This window comes from Plodia interpunctella, chromosome 7 (genome assembly GCF_027563975.2).
Source record: "Plodia interpunctella isolate USDA-ARS_2022_Savannah chromosome 7, ilPloInte3.2, whole genome shotgun sequence".
Taxonomy (NCBI): Eukaryota; Metazoa; Arthropoda; class Insecta; order Lepidoptera; family Pyralidae; genus Plodia; species Plodia interpunctella.
Genome location: NC_071300.1, coordinates 2,919,977 through 2,933,226, shown reverse-complemented (window position 1 = coordinate 2,933,226; position 13,250 = coordinate 2,919,977). Strand labels below are relative to the sequence as shown.

The 13,250-nt window shown below is 33.0% G+C and overlaps 1 protein-coding gene across 17 annotated transcripts in view; it reads right to left on the bottom strand.

Annotated features, from left to right (window-relative positions):
* LOC128671484 (sorbin and SH3 domain-containing protein 1-like) overlaps positions 1 to 13,250 on the bottom strand; it is a 158,350-nt gene that overhangs the window by 47,162 nt on the left and 97,938 nt on the right. For 14 of the 17 annotated variants that reach the window (XM_064436069.1, XM_064436068.1, XM_053747965.2 and 11 more), the window contains one exon: positions 11,406 to 11,453. The exons of the other annotated variants lie outside the window; for them this stretch is intronic. In XM_064436069.1, the coding sequence (XP_064292139.1) occupies positions 11,406 to 11,453 (48 nt within the window). The remainder of the gene's footprint in view (positions 1 to 11,405; positions 11,454 to 13,250) is intronic. 17 annotated transcript variants of the gene reach the window in all.

Below are 13,250 nucleotides of genomic sequence, written 5' to 3'. Positions count from 1 at the left end.
GAGCGTCGGAGCCCAGGAGGAGGTGATGAATGACCCGCTTTATAATAAAATTATAAATATAAATACACTAAATACACAGTCAGTAATAGCATATTTTTGTACTCAATTTTATAATCAATCCAGTTTTACAGCTAGCAAACCTTGCTTGTATTCAAAGCTCATCTTGAGAAATCTGGGCTTCTACCATGAAAATTTATTCACAAAATAACCTTCGGTTCGATCCAATGATGTTCCGTTCTTTGATTTTTCTGATACAGGTATCCTAAAACGGTACTGGGGTAAGACGAAGGTTTGACATCAAAAGACATTTTATCATAATTTATTTAAAAAAGATCGCGTTGGATGTTGGTAAATACTTTAATGTAAAGTGGTTTGATAATAACATTCATTGCAAACATAGATTTAGGATTACTAAAGATGATAATACACTATAACATCGCAATTATGACAAAATAATACTTAAAGGTTTTGAAACCTCCTAAATCGAATTGTTTTCAGCGGATGGTGCAGTATTTTCTCTCGTTTCAACGCCAGCTCATGATAATAACGTAAATAACACGTACGCACCTACTTCGTGACCGATACGATAACATGATTTGTGTTTGGTAGTACGCCCCCAGAATGATAATCAAGGTGATTCATAGACCATGACTAGGTTATGGATAACACTGATCCTGATTTACTTCTAGTGACGTTTTCCAAGGTTGTATGCAAATAAACCTCTTATTTGCAATAAACGCGTGAAACTGTCGGTATTTATATCTTGTTGGTACGTAAAACATTGTAAACGAACGTAAGGCCCAGGGCATCTGGCGTGGACGAACATGTGTTTGCTATTTTTATCGTCGCCATTCAGAAAACCGATTTAGTTAGTGTACTCGAAAAAACAAGTATTTTTCTTAACCAATTCCGTCCCACTCTAGGTATACTATTGTTATAAAGAGGTACGGGTACATATTTTAAGAAGAGATGAAAATCACGTCACTCAAAGGGCATTATTAAAGATGGAAGTAAATGGTTCCAGGAATAGAGGAAGAGACCTAAGAAGAAATTGATGGAATGTGTCAAGGACAGTATGAACAGGAAAGAAGTATCAATGGATATGGCAAATGACAGAACGAAATGGAAGGAACTTACATACTGTGCCGACCCCACATGAGTGGGATAAGGTCAAGAAGAAGATAAAGAGGTGAGTAAAGTAGTAAAGTATGTGAGTTTGTATGTAGGCGGGTAATCTCCGAAACTACTGAACTGATTTGAAAAAATCTTTCACCATTAGAAAGGTACATTATCCATATTTTATCTCAAAATTCCCACAGGAGCGAAGGCCTAAGTAACATCTAATTTATAATATGTACGTCCTAATAATTTGGCATAGAACTAGAACATCGCTTGGATTCCGCTTTGGAATTAACATCGTAAAATCATTTTGATATGAAGTCATAGTCAAACCTAATAGTTAATGAAAATCACTCGGAACAAACATATTCAAAATCGAATAACATCAAAACTCTTGTGGATGACCTCCGTGGCGTAATGGTCACCTTGCCGGTTAGCTATATGGGTACTGGATTCGATTCCAAGCGCGGGCTAATAATGTTGTAATAACAGACACATTATGCTTTAGTATTTTCTTAGTTAATTAAAAAAAATACACTGAATCACACGTGGATCTCGTTCGTGGAGACGAGTGAGGGATAATTTCTAAGTATTCATAGTTTATTGAACGCAAACATAAACAATTTGCTAGCTCGGAGTTCAAAACTACTTTAGACGCAATGAGCGCGCGTGTGTGGAGTAGGTACACATTTCAAAATATGCGATCAAAGTATATTAGGGTTAGAGTTGCACCGTCCAATTTGACATTGATTTTCGCCGGCAGATGTTTAGATAAAATGGCGTAGGTACTTTGCGTTTTTCTGCGCATGTTAAAATTAACGTCAAAGTTGACAGTGTAACCGACCCTTGATAATCATATAAGTGATAATACTTATTTATCATGAAAAATATACAATTATATAAAAACTAAATTAACCTAAAATAAAACTAAATGATAAATAAATGACAAATTATAACAATTGTTATAAGTAAACGGGACTATTGGAAGACATTTCATTCGAGATAAGTAGCACCCTTGTAGTCATTTTTAAAAATAAATAAAGGAACTAAAGCAAAACAAAAAATGTATAACAAAAACTATTCTTTATTTGATACGAATCCCTATTTAAAAACAATACCCATAGTTCATCCCCTGAAATAGTGTCAGTGTGCACGTGAAGTTTGTAACATTTCAAAAGGGGGGAAACACTCGATTGGCTGCTTTTAGTGAACTCGCGCAAACAATAACAACACAATAGAGCTTTTACGTACACGAGCTTTTGTCTGTCCGCGGCCGGGACAGCTTTCTTGTAATGTAGTGTATTATCGACTGTCACTATAGGTTTTTAATTTTACTTTTGTTTCAGCTATTAATGTTGTAGTTACTGTTACCATTGTGTTCTGGCATTTATGTTAACAAAATATTATCACATTTGTAAATGTTTAATAAATGTAACATATTTAAAGTTATTGAATTATCAAATCTCTATAGACGTTTATTCTGATTTGACTAAAATTGAAATCAGTTAGCCTAATGTTTTTGAAAAATTAGGTAATCTTAGGTAATCAAGGTTGGCGGCTGCAATAAACACAAAAATGGCTAACTTTCTGATATCTTTCGTCATTTTCACGTGATATCTCGTAAGTATCACATTTCCGTAGTTACTTTCGAACCGCTACCTTTCCTGAGCGCGAGTTAAAAAAAATATTATACATGAAATCAGAGCAGATGGCGCAATTAATCAATTTCAAATAAAAAAAAGTTACATCAAAATCGGCTCGTCTTTTTTGCAGTTACAATATTCCAGACAGACATACAATACAAAGGCAAGTGTAACTTATAACCGTCTCTTTGCATCAGGGGTTAAAAAGCTTAAATACTTATAATTAGATACCCATAAATAGAATCATAGATTGCTTCTATTACACATATACAATTATCACGTCTTTATTTCAAACGGGTATTAAGCCAAGAGCCAGTAGTTTGTAGCTTGTGAGAAATTACTATTTTATATAGAATTTGACGAGAAAAAGTGCCTGCGAAGGTCTAATTATTGAATAAATGATTTGATTTGATTTAAGAGTTGTGAAACTCGAAGGCCGCGTTTAGGTTTCGTTTACTTCTATAACGAAAACAAAATACTATTTTCTACACGCAGACGTTCCTAAAGTTTCTTTTTATTTTTAAGATTCAATTTCCGTCGACACAGAAATTAAAGGAGTAGAATCTAAAAATTGAATTCACCTGTAAAACATAACAGCTTTATCAGCAGAAACTTTCATTTGATCAAGCTTTCTGTAGAAGCGAAAGCTGTAAGCAACTTTTCTCGGTGCAAATCGGAGCAGCGTAATGGGAAAAGTTATAACAAGTATTCAAAACGTATTATATTCCGTTAATATTCTGATGAGACGAGTTGGTCCATAAAAGTTTAACTCGTGTTATATCACTCGTTATATACTACAGCCAGGCGAAATAGGTCACAGTCGTACAGACGATAGCACATTAACCTACGCCAAGTTTTTTTGCAAACTCGACACAAATATCGCCTTTGTCCAGGTTAATATCTATTTGACTGTACTAGGTAAATGTTGATTTGGGACTATGATGGCACCTTTCAATAATGTTTATGTTTAGTTTGTGTTAATTGACTTTTGAACAATCCTTGGACTTGTGTTTTAATATTTATGTCTTTAATTAAGACAATTTGTTTTAAAAACACTTACTTTTAATTCTTTCAGTTTGTCACATACCAGAGGTCCGTAGCGACTTCCCTCGTTAAAATCATAATAAAAAAGTAGCCAGTTATTCCTGCACGAAGGTCGTCTACCTCTGTGCAAAATTTCATAAAAATCGTTCTTGTAGTTTTTGAGTTTATTCGGAACAAAAAAAATTACAAACTTTTTCTCTTTATAATATTAGTATATATATAAAAGGCGGACTAGGGCGTTTTCTAAACATTAAAAAAAAAACTTCCGCAATTTGAGTTTTAATTGCAAATTTAGCAACCTTTTAGACTAACAAATTTACGTACGTATTAAAAAGTATTCAAATGTATGATGAATCGGCTTTAATAACGTAACGAGTACAATTCTCATGAACATTGAACTTTCAAAATAACCCAAGCACATACTACCCTCTTTTATTGGAAAAATCGATTAGTTTCCTTTCATAGGGCGTTCCTGCAATGAACAGCTCCATTCGTGGTCTTCATGTAAAACATGAATTTAAATTCTTTTCAATACGACTGAAACTCAAGTCTATAGAATTATGAACAATTGAAATATGTTTGAATAGCCAATCTGCTGGGAATTCCTGCATGTGTGGTGAGTGTGTACTGGCTTATTTTTCTTATGTAAGTATTTCCAAATATTGTTCCTTGATAAAAAAATCTAACTCTTTCATATTTCAGAAGCCGTGAAGATCAATAGAAATAATATGTGTAATCTATACATTTAATAAAACTGTAGGTAGGCTATGACATAGGAGATATTAAAAAGAAATAATTATGGGGGTCTTTATTGGTCTAATAGAAACCAAAATAGGCAAAAACTAGTCAACAATAAAGTAAGTTTTGTAACAAAATACATTACGCAAGAATAACAAATTGAAATCGAATTTAAATTCAGAGACGTTAATAATTGTTTTTTTTTAATATATATAATATGTATTTCAATTGAACTAAAAATTATTTAATGTTATTCGTATGGCTTAGGGAAATATTAAAATCTCCTCATCATATTTCCTTCACTAACTACTGTATTTAACTATACGTACTTACGCGGAATTCCAAGGATTAGTACATAAAACGGTAAATAAAGCGCGAAGAGTCGACAAACAAATTATATAATCTATTTCGCAACGACAATACTAGATTATTTATAGTTTACACTAATGAAGTAACTTTATACTGTACCTTGAGCTGTTGTGCTTGAGCATTCTGATTTAAGATTAACATAACATTGCTTGTTGACAACTCTAGTAATTTCATCTAGTTTCTCATATTTCGTCCTTAATCTAAACGACCTTCGCCGAAAGCAAAATATTCCGCTCATTAGTTGCCAAAGAATCGGGAATAGGACAAAATAAACGGATATCTTTTCAGATCACTAGTAACTGGGAAAATAACGAAGACGAATCCACTCGTCTAGAGGTAATTGCTTTAGAAAGCAGTTTTATATTGTAGGATTGTTAGTAACAGATGGTTAATGGCAATTTCTCATCTGTGCCCTTTTCTTCCTCATCAATAAAGCGTCGCAGCCTGTTTAATGAAATTGGAAGCACAAAATAGTTATAGACCTATAAGAAAACTGAAAGAATCCAGAAAAAACCAATCGAGTTCAGGGATCGTGAAGCTTGGAAACATACACACAATTCGTTTTTGACATAATCATGCATGAATAAAATTCAGCTACCTACAGCTCAATTATGCCAAGGTTTTCTCAAAGGTAAGAATTTAAGATAAGAAATACGACATACAGACAGAAATATCGCCACAGGTAACTGTAAAATCGAAATTAAACTGAACTACAACGAAAACCTTTGGACGGCGGCGAATTGGCTACAGTTTAGTTCAAATTTTACAGATCGTAAAATTGACCGTCACAAGGTCGCCTGTGCTCGGATGGCCACCTACTTGTAACATTTTATGTCTGTCAGTTGCCAAAGACGTGACTGAATCAATATTCTCAGTTTTACTGTGCAGAATTGTATAAAAAGAAGGTATAACCATAGCTATTGTAGAGAATATTGCTAGCAATAACTAGATCGGGATCATAGTTCAGGACAGAAGAGACTACACGTAAAAGGAGAATTTAACGTCGTCTTAGGAAAATGGAGATGAAATTAAGGTGAGACACCTTAATTTAGCAGTAGTAATAAAGATGCAAATACGTTTAAAATTGTAATTTTGGGAAATGGCACAAGCATTATAGACATTGAAAATTAAGTATATAATGTAGGTAAATAATTAATTAGGTATAAGTTTTGACAAAGTTAGATAAAACCTCTTAAATATACGGAAGATAAGGTACTTAGTAGGGTGAGTAGACCCCATTTCGATGACATTGAAAATAAAGAAGTAGGGTGTGATATCTCCTTTAATATGAAAAAAAAAGAAAGTAAATAAAATACTTTTTTTCACTAAAAAAAGATACGAAATACAATTAAACAATCGGACAATTAGAAATATGTACTTATAATAGGCACACTTATCGCTAGTGCAATCTCTTCCAGGCTAAGAGGTAGTAGGAACAATACAGGATGTAATGCTCGAGTTACTTAATATGTGAAGACATCTATGTGATATACTAGATATGTCGTACTTATGACGATAATGATGTTCTCATTGTACATTTGTGCTTTTTATGGTCGAGTCGAGCACGAAACCTCGGCTCGGTACAATAGTGACCCCGGTGACTCTAAGACAAAAGTGGTTTTACTTTCGTTTGCCACATTCTTAGGAGTGTCTTTTGTATACTTACGGTATTAATGATCAACAGGTCTACCATTAATTTTACAGAATGATTCCAATGCAACTTAGTTCAATTTAGGAATCGCATTCATACTAAAAATTAAGTGGATGGTACGAATTTGCGATGCAGTTTGACGAACTCGATTGCGCAGTGGTAAAGTGCTTGCCTCTGAACCGAGAGGTCCCTGGTTCGATCCCCGGTCGGGTCATGATGGAAAATAATCTTTTTCTCATTGGCTCGGGTCTTGGATGTTTATATATACATATATGTATTTGTTATAAAATATAGTATCGTTGAGTTAGTATCCCATAACACAAATCTCGAACTTACTTTGGGGCTAGCTCAATCTGTGTAATTTGTCCTAATATACCTATTTATTGTTCAGTTTAGGTCGTAAAGTGGATCGCATTAAGAGATGATAATACCTAAGCCCGAACTATACACAGGATGGTCTTTAAATGTTATGAGCAGATTTGTATGAGGTATTTTTTCCCAAGAAATGTATGTCAAAAAATAAAATGGTTTCGATTGGAAAATGTATGTTGCACATAACGAAATTGTAAATGCTTAAATCGTTAGGTGATATATAGTGTTCTTGGCTATGCATCAAACATGGTATGAAATAGATTGGGTCACCCTAATGAGTACTAGGACAGAAAACTTCAACGGCACTATAAATTGACATAAATTTTACCTATTAAAATAAAATCTTTAAAAAAGACAGAAGGAAGAAGTGCCATTTTAAGTAACAGACACGAAAGCGACCTAGATGCTTTCAGCTTTCAAGTAATTTTTTTTATACATCCTTGAACAAAAATTTAGCAACTCGTCTCTATTTGATTTGGAGATGATCGATTGCAGTTGGTAAACAACAACTTCCTCGTAACCCACAAGTTTATCAAGGAATGTGTTCAACGCTCGGCGAGGAAGTGTCATGTCGCGTTCTTATCGCATTTACGTAATATTTACCTAATACCGAGTGCTAAGGCCACCCGCGAACATTTGCCAAATGACCTTTACGCACTCGGCCAAGAAATCATAATAATATTATTTTTTTATAAGTCTGTGGTGTCCCACTGCTGGACAAAGGTTTCCTCGTCATCAATTCCTGTCCGTTACGTAACTCATCCAGTTCTTTTCGCTGTTATAGTTTTTAGTTATGCATGTACATACCTAATGATTACTTAGATGCGACGGAAAAAGAAAAAATTATGATTATATACAAATATAATCATAATTTTTTCTTTTATTATCTATGCTTATCATTACATAATATTAAATCTCTCTACGTGTCTTTTAAACGTAACGTATTTTGATGCTGTTTTCAATATTGTTCAGACAATTTATTCCCTAAGGTTTAAACATACATAAATCACGTGCTGTTCGCTAGTAATATAAATAATTAATTTTTTTTTTTTAATTTCCTCGATATAAATAAGAGAAAGGGAGCCTGAGGAAGAGTTATATGAGACAACTAAAAGTGAATGAAGACATGACATTTAAAGCAGAAAATAGCTTTATTAGCTCTTAAATATGAAGAAGAAACATGTCCAACCACTTATGAGTCAAGACCTCTCCCCCCTTACAATGTGTGTATTTATCTATCTCTGAGACCCTCAGCGTAGAAATTAGTATACGACGACGTTCTCAAGTTTATTACTATTTTAATTATACTTAATTAAAGCCCCTTAAAACAAAATTTTACTACTTGCGTGCCCATTTATAACTTACATTTGATATTTAGGTACTTGTATACGACCAAATTCCTCGTTTTAATACTGTAACTTGCTTCATACTAGTCATGAGTGCTTAAATAAGTAATTTCGTTCTAAGGAATTGACCTAATACTTTTCGTATAAATTTAGCTCTCTGGAAAAAAATCTTAAATATTTACTTATTAAGTATGAAATATATCAGTTTAATACTTTTGTTACAAGATACAATTATCCTGATCGAATTCTATGAAAAAATATGTAAAATAATTATTATGGAAAAATTTCTACAACGATTAGACTCAATAGATGAATTTGAATATATAACAGATAAATTATTATATATTAAAATAAGCCAACAAGCATGTAACTAGATTTATTATTAAGGAATTATGGAAAGCAGCTAATATCATCGGTGAATAGACTGTTCCTCTGGTTACAACGTTTGACTGGTCGGCGGTCGCACATTAATATCCCAACTATTACAAACAATATCAACCGATTGTCGCCCTTAATATAAAGGGATAAAAACGAAAACAGCATGACGATATCGAGTAGGGTGTTCCAATTCACGCCGTATCGCGGGCAAATACGCAGTCTCAGCGAGGAATATGAAGTAAAGAGGTTTTCACACTATTGGTAAGACAAATGACATTGATTAGAGCACCATGGCTACTCCATGTATATTTCCCACTGTATTGCCAACAATGACAGGGGTCACTGTCGGTCGATTGTTTTATTTTTTTTTTATTTAATGAATCTGTCATTATTTATTTGAAAGACAATACAGTGCCGCAAGTTCTGTACAAAATATTTTTGTATAGTAATAACTATTACACTATTGGTTTTTGTTCAATTCATGGCATCAAAGAACATATTAAAATCCTTTGACACTAGTTTTCTTATTTTATTCGCAGTTCTGGAATACGCGAAATTTATAAAGTGTGAAAAGAAATTGTAGGGCTACCATTTAACCTGCATCTGGGGTTTCAGGGAATTGAGTGAAATGGTCCGATGGGAATGAGAGGACTGATCACCCGTCTTCTTCGTCGAATCTCCAAAGATAAATAATAAAAAATACAAAAAATAATTTCCAATTCACTCAGGTTTAAGAGGCCACATTTTGACCAGTGTACTAAAACCTTAAGATATAAAGCTGACTTTATGACCCGCCCTTTTTACGATTATGTCGGATATGATTGTCCACGCCTCGTATCATGCGCCGTAATAAGAATTTCTTTTCCACCCCTATAACCTATGTTATGATTTGCCTTGACTTTTCACCACACCTAACCATTTATTGCACTTCAATTTGCGGGTTTTAGGAGTGACGATTCATCTTAAGTAATAGTAAATTTGGGTATTTTTAAAATATACCATATTGCAATGAAATTAATAGAAAAAAACTACCTAAATCTATAGTATTTACCTATGCGCCCCGGGGCTTCGCTCCCGTGTGAATTTCGGGATAAAAAGTACCCTATGAGTTATTCCAGGTTATATTCTACCCGCGTACCAAATTTCAAAATAATCGGTCCAGTAATTTTTGCGTGAAAGAGTAACAAACACATATACTTATTAGTAGGATTTTTAAAATAAACAATATTGCAATGAAATTAAAAAGAAAAAACTAAATCTATAATATTTCCCTATTGCACTCTTTTTAACTGTATAAGTATGTATTGTACTAATTATATATGGGTCAAATGAATCAAGTTTAATTAATCTTAAATTAAAAATTCATTTAAACTTAAGAGTAAAATGGAAATTCATAAGTAGGAGACGAGAAACTCATTGCACTCTAAACTGCCACAAGGCACGATATGGCAATTATAATAGTCACTGCGAAAAAACTTGCAACATTCATAAAGTTAAAAAACATATGTTTTTCTATGCTTAGGTATGCTGCTTAAAAGTTTTCATTATTACTCACAATAAAAGTATTGACGTTAATTATTATCAATGATTACTTGTATAAAATAACAACATCAAAAAAAAAACAAACAGTCACACAAAAACAACAATGAACACTGTTTCACGCTGTTAGAGATTAGTGCATTCCACAGAAATGAAATATTCGTATAAAATATACAAGTAAGAATGTACAAGTAGAAATAAAAGAAAAACCTTGCTATTAAGATATTAACATAAAGTGTGGTATAAAATAATTTCAAGGTTAATGAAAATATACCATTCTTATGATAATTGTTTGTTCGTGTTTGTTCGTAGGTAGGTATTCCATTTTAACTACTAATAAAATAATCCAAGGAATCCTGTATGAGTGTAAACTCCTACCAGTCTGAATAATATGACAATTCGAATTTCAATATTCTATTTGTCTATCATAAAAAAAAAAACATTAACTTCATAAATAATGTGAAACTTTAATTAAAATTTCGAATGTGAATGAGCACCTTTTTGTTGCTAAGGATTATCTCGAACAAATTGAACGCCCACATCTATATCTATATCTATAATAGTAATTCAGTGCCATGGTCTAATAGAATACAAGTAGGGAAGATAAAGGCCTTAGTACTAATGGCTGTGGCGCCAGTGCCTAACCCTGCTATTAGTGCTAAACCCGTCTTTCGTAACCGACTGAGGATTAAACGTAATAGTTTATAAACCTTATCTTAGTGCTCTAGTTCTTGGCTCTTCATTCCCGTAGGAAATTCCTAATAACCTTTTATTTAATTTCAGGGTCAATTTTACCTATGTACTACAAATCAGCGCATCAAGCGTCCAGAGAAAATATAAGTATTCACAACATCGTCTTAATTTACTGAGCATTGTTAATAGTATCTTTATTACGATTTTATGTAACTGTAACTTACCTCAAGATAAAGACGAATGTTTTGTAACTTTGATTACGCATTAGTAGTAAAATCCAAAAGCACAATCATTTAGGCTGTAAGTTCAACAAAAATGTATGTACAAGGAAACGATTTTTCAAGCAACATATTACATTGACATATTAATTTAGTACGATAATATAAATTGTATTACATTTGAATTTCGAATCAATTTACTTTTCCGCAGCCAGTCTAATAAATATGTGAATATTATTATGTCATGTCAATGTAGTACATCGCGAACTGGTAAGGGTAGGGTCACACTTGATACCTGGTGAGGTAGACCTCGCCTTGAAGGTGGGCGCTATCATGACGGTCTCTGCAAATCACAATCATAATCATCAGAACTGCCAAATATTCTTTACTTTAAATAAAATTTGATGGATTACATTTTAAATTACATATCATCAAATATCTGCACGGATAGGCGAACTACGTATTTGATGTTTTATTTATCGATGGTTTTACATATCATAGGTTTTTGATCCGGCCCAAATTAGCCAATTTGATTTTTATTTGCTTATTTTTCTATGTCTAGAACTTAATAAAAAAATTCAATAAAGAATAATCTAGGTGTAAAAGAAATGGAAAACATTCCATTGGATTTTAACAGCACAAATTAAATAGTGCATATTATTAATTGTGACATCATGCCTCTATTATTCTGAATAAAATAAATGTCTAAAATAAACATGGACTACGTCTCAAACTATATCAAAATAGGTGCACTTCTGTTTAGGTGACGAGATGATAACACTTTATAACACTCATCTTTTGCATCGGGGTTTTAAAACCAAAACAATGTATTCTTATGCACTCTAATCTAAAGGGGAAAACACATCGCCTACGGGGAATTCTAAACACATTTTTTACAACGGTCCCAAATGTGACATTGACATTTCTGTGTCAAAAGAAAATGTCAGCGCGACAATAAGTACCGGGTAAGGAACAATGCACATGAAAATGAATGCACACAGCATGGAGCAGGTTTTAAAATACATATTTTATGGTGTTCATAGTGAAGTTTAGCCTAACACGAGTAGATACTAACCTAAACGAGAGTATTTCATATCCTATGAAAATTATCTAAGTACTCCTTATTAAAAATAATATCTTGCCAGACTTTCTGTGCTCGAGTGTACATTTATCTAAAGACAAATAATAAATTAATAAGTTTATAGAAATCGATAAATTCATTAATTTACGATTATAACAAAAGATGTTAAAGATAAATACAAATTACCAACAAGTCTATCCAAAAAGAGGTTTATAGAATGATAGGAAATCTGATTCATATCAAGACTAGTTCCTACAGTAGAAATCACACGAACTAACAGACATACGCGAACTACTGCCGAAGGTGAAGCATGTAGGCCACGGGTGTGCGTCACCGGTATCCGTTCTAAACCAATATTGAATTAACGCAAAGTGAATAATTGCGGAGAAAGCCCGGTCGAGACATACAGACAGTTTGTTGAAGGAGGCTAGTGTTAGAAATCATGCTACGATTTAATTTAATTTCAATGATTCAAACATTTCTTTAGTTACGCTCAAAACATTAACTATTCAACGTTTATTACGATAATAAGGGGCTATGTGTAGGGGCTGTGTCATCACTTTTTGATAAAATATCATATTATAATCTGACAGATAAACTGTGATTGGCCAGTTAACCATATCCAACAATCATAGAACATAATTCTTAACGTTATCTGTTAGATATCCTTATCCTAACATATTATTATGAAATAAGCCCTGTGCCCTGTTTCTGTCTTAAAAACTACTACATGGATTTTAATGCGGTTTTCACCAACAGATAGTGTGATTCCTGAGGTGATTAAGTGTATAATTTATTATGTTTTTACCCAAGCGAAGCAAGAACGGGCCGCTAGTGTTATTAACTAATTTAACAGAAACTAATTGATGCTAACTCGAAGGTGCTTTTTTCCTATATTATTTTAAGAATGATTCAGATATAAATAAATAAAAAATTCAGTATCAATATGTTGGACACTTAATACGACATCCACGCCTTCTTCATATATAAACAGGTGGAAGGAAGAAGGGGTCCAGGAAGGCCAAGAGATAGATACACCACGCAAATGAAAGAAAAAGT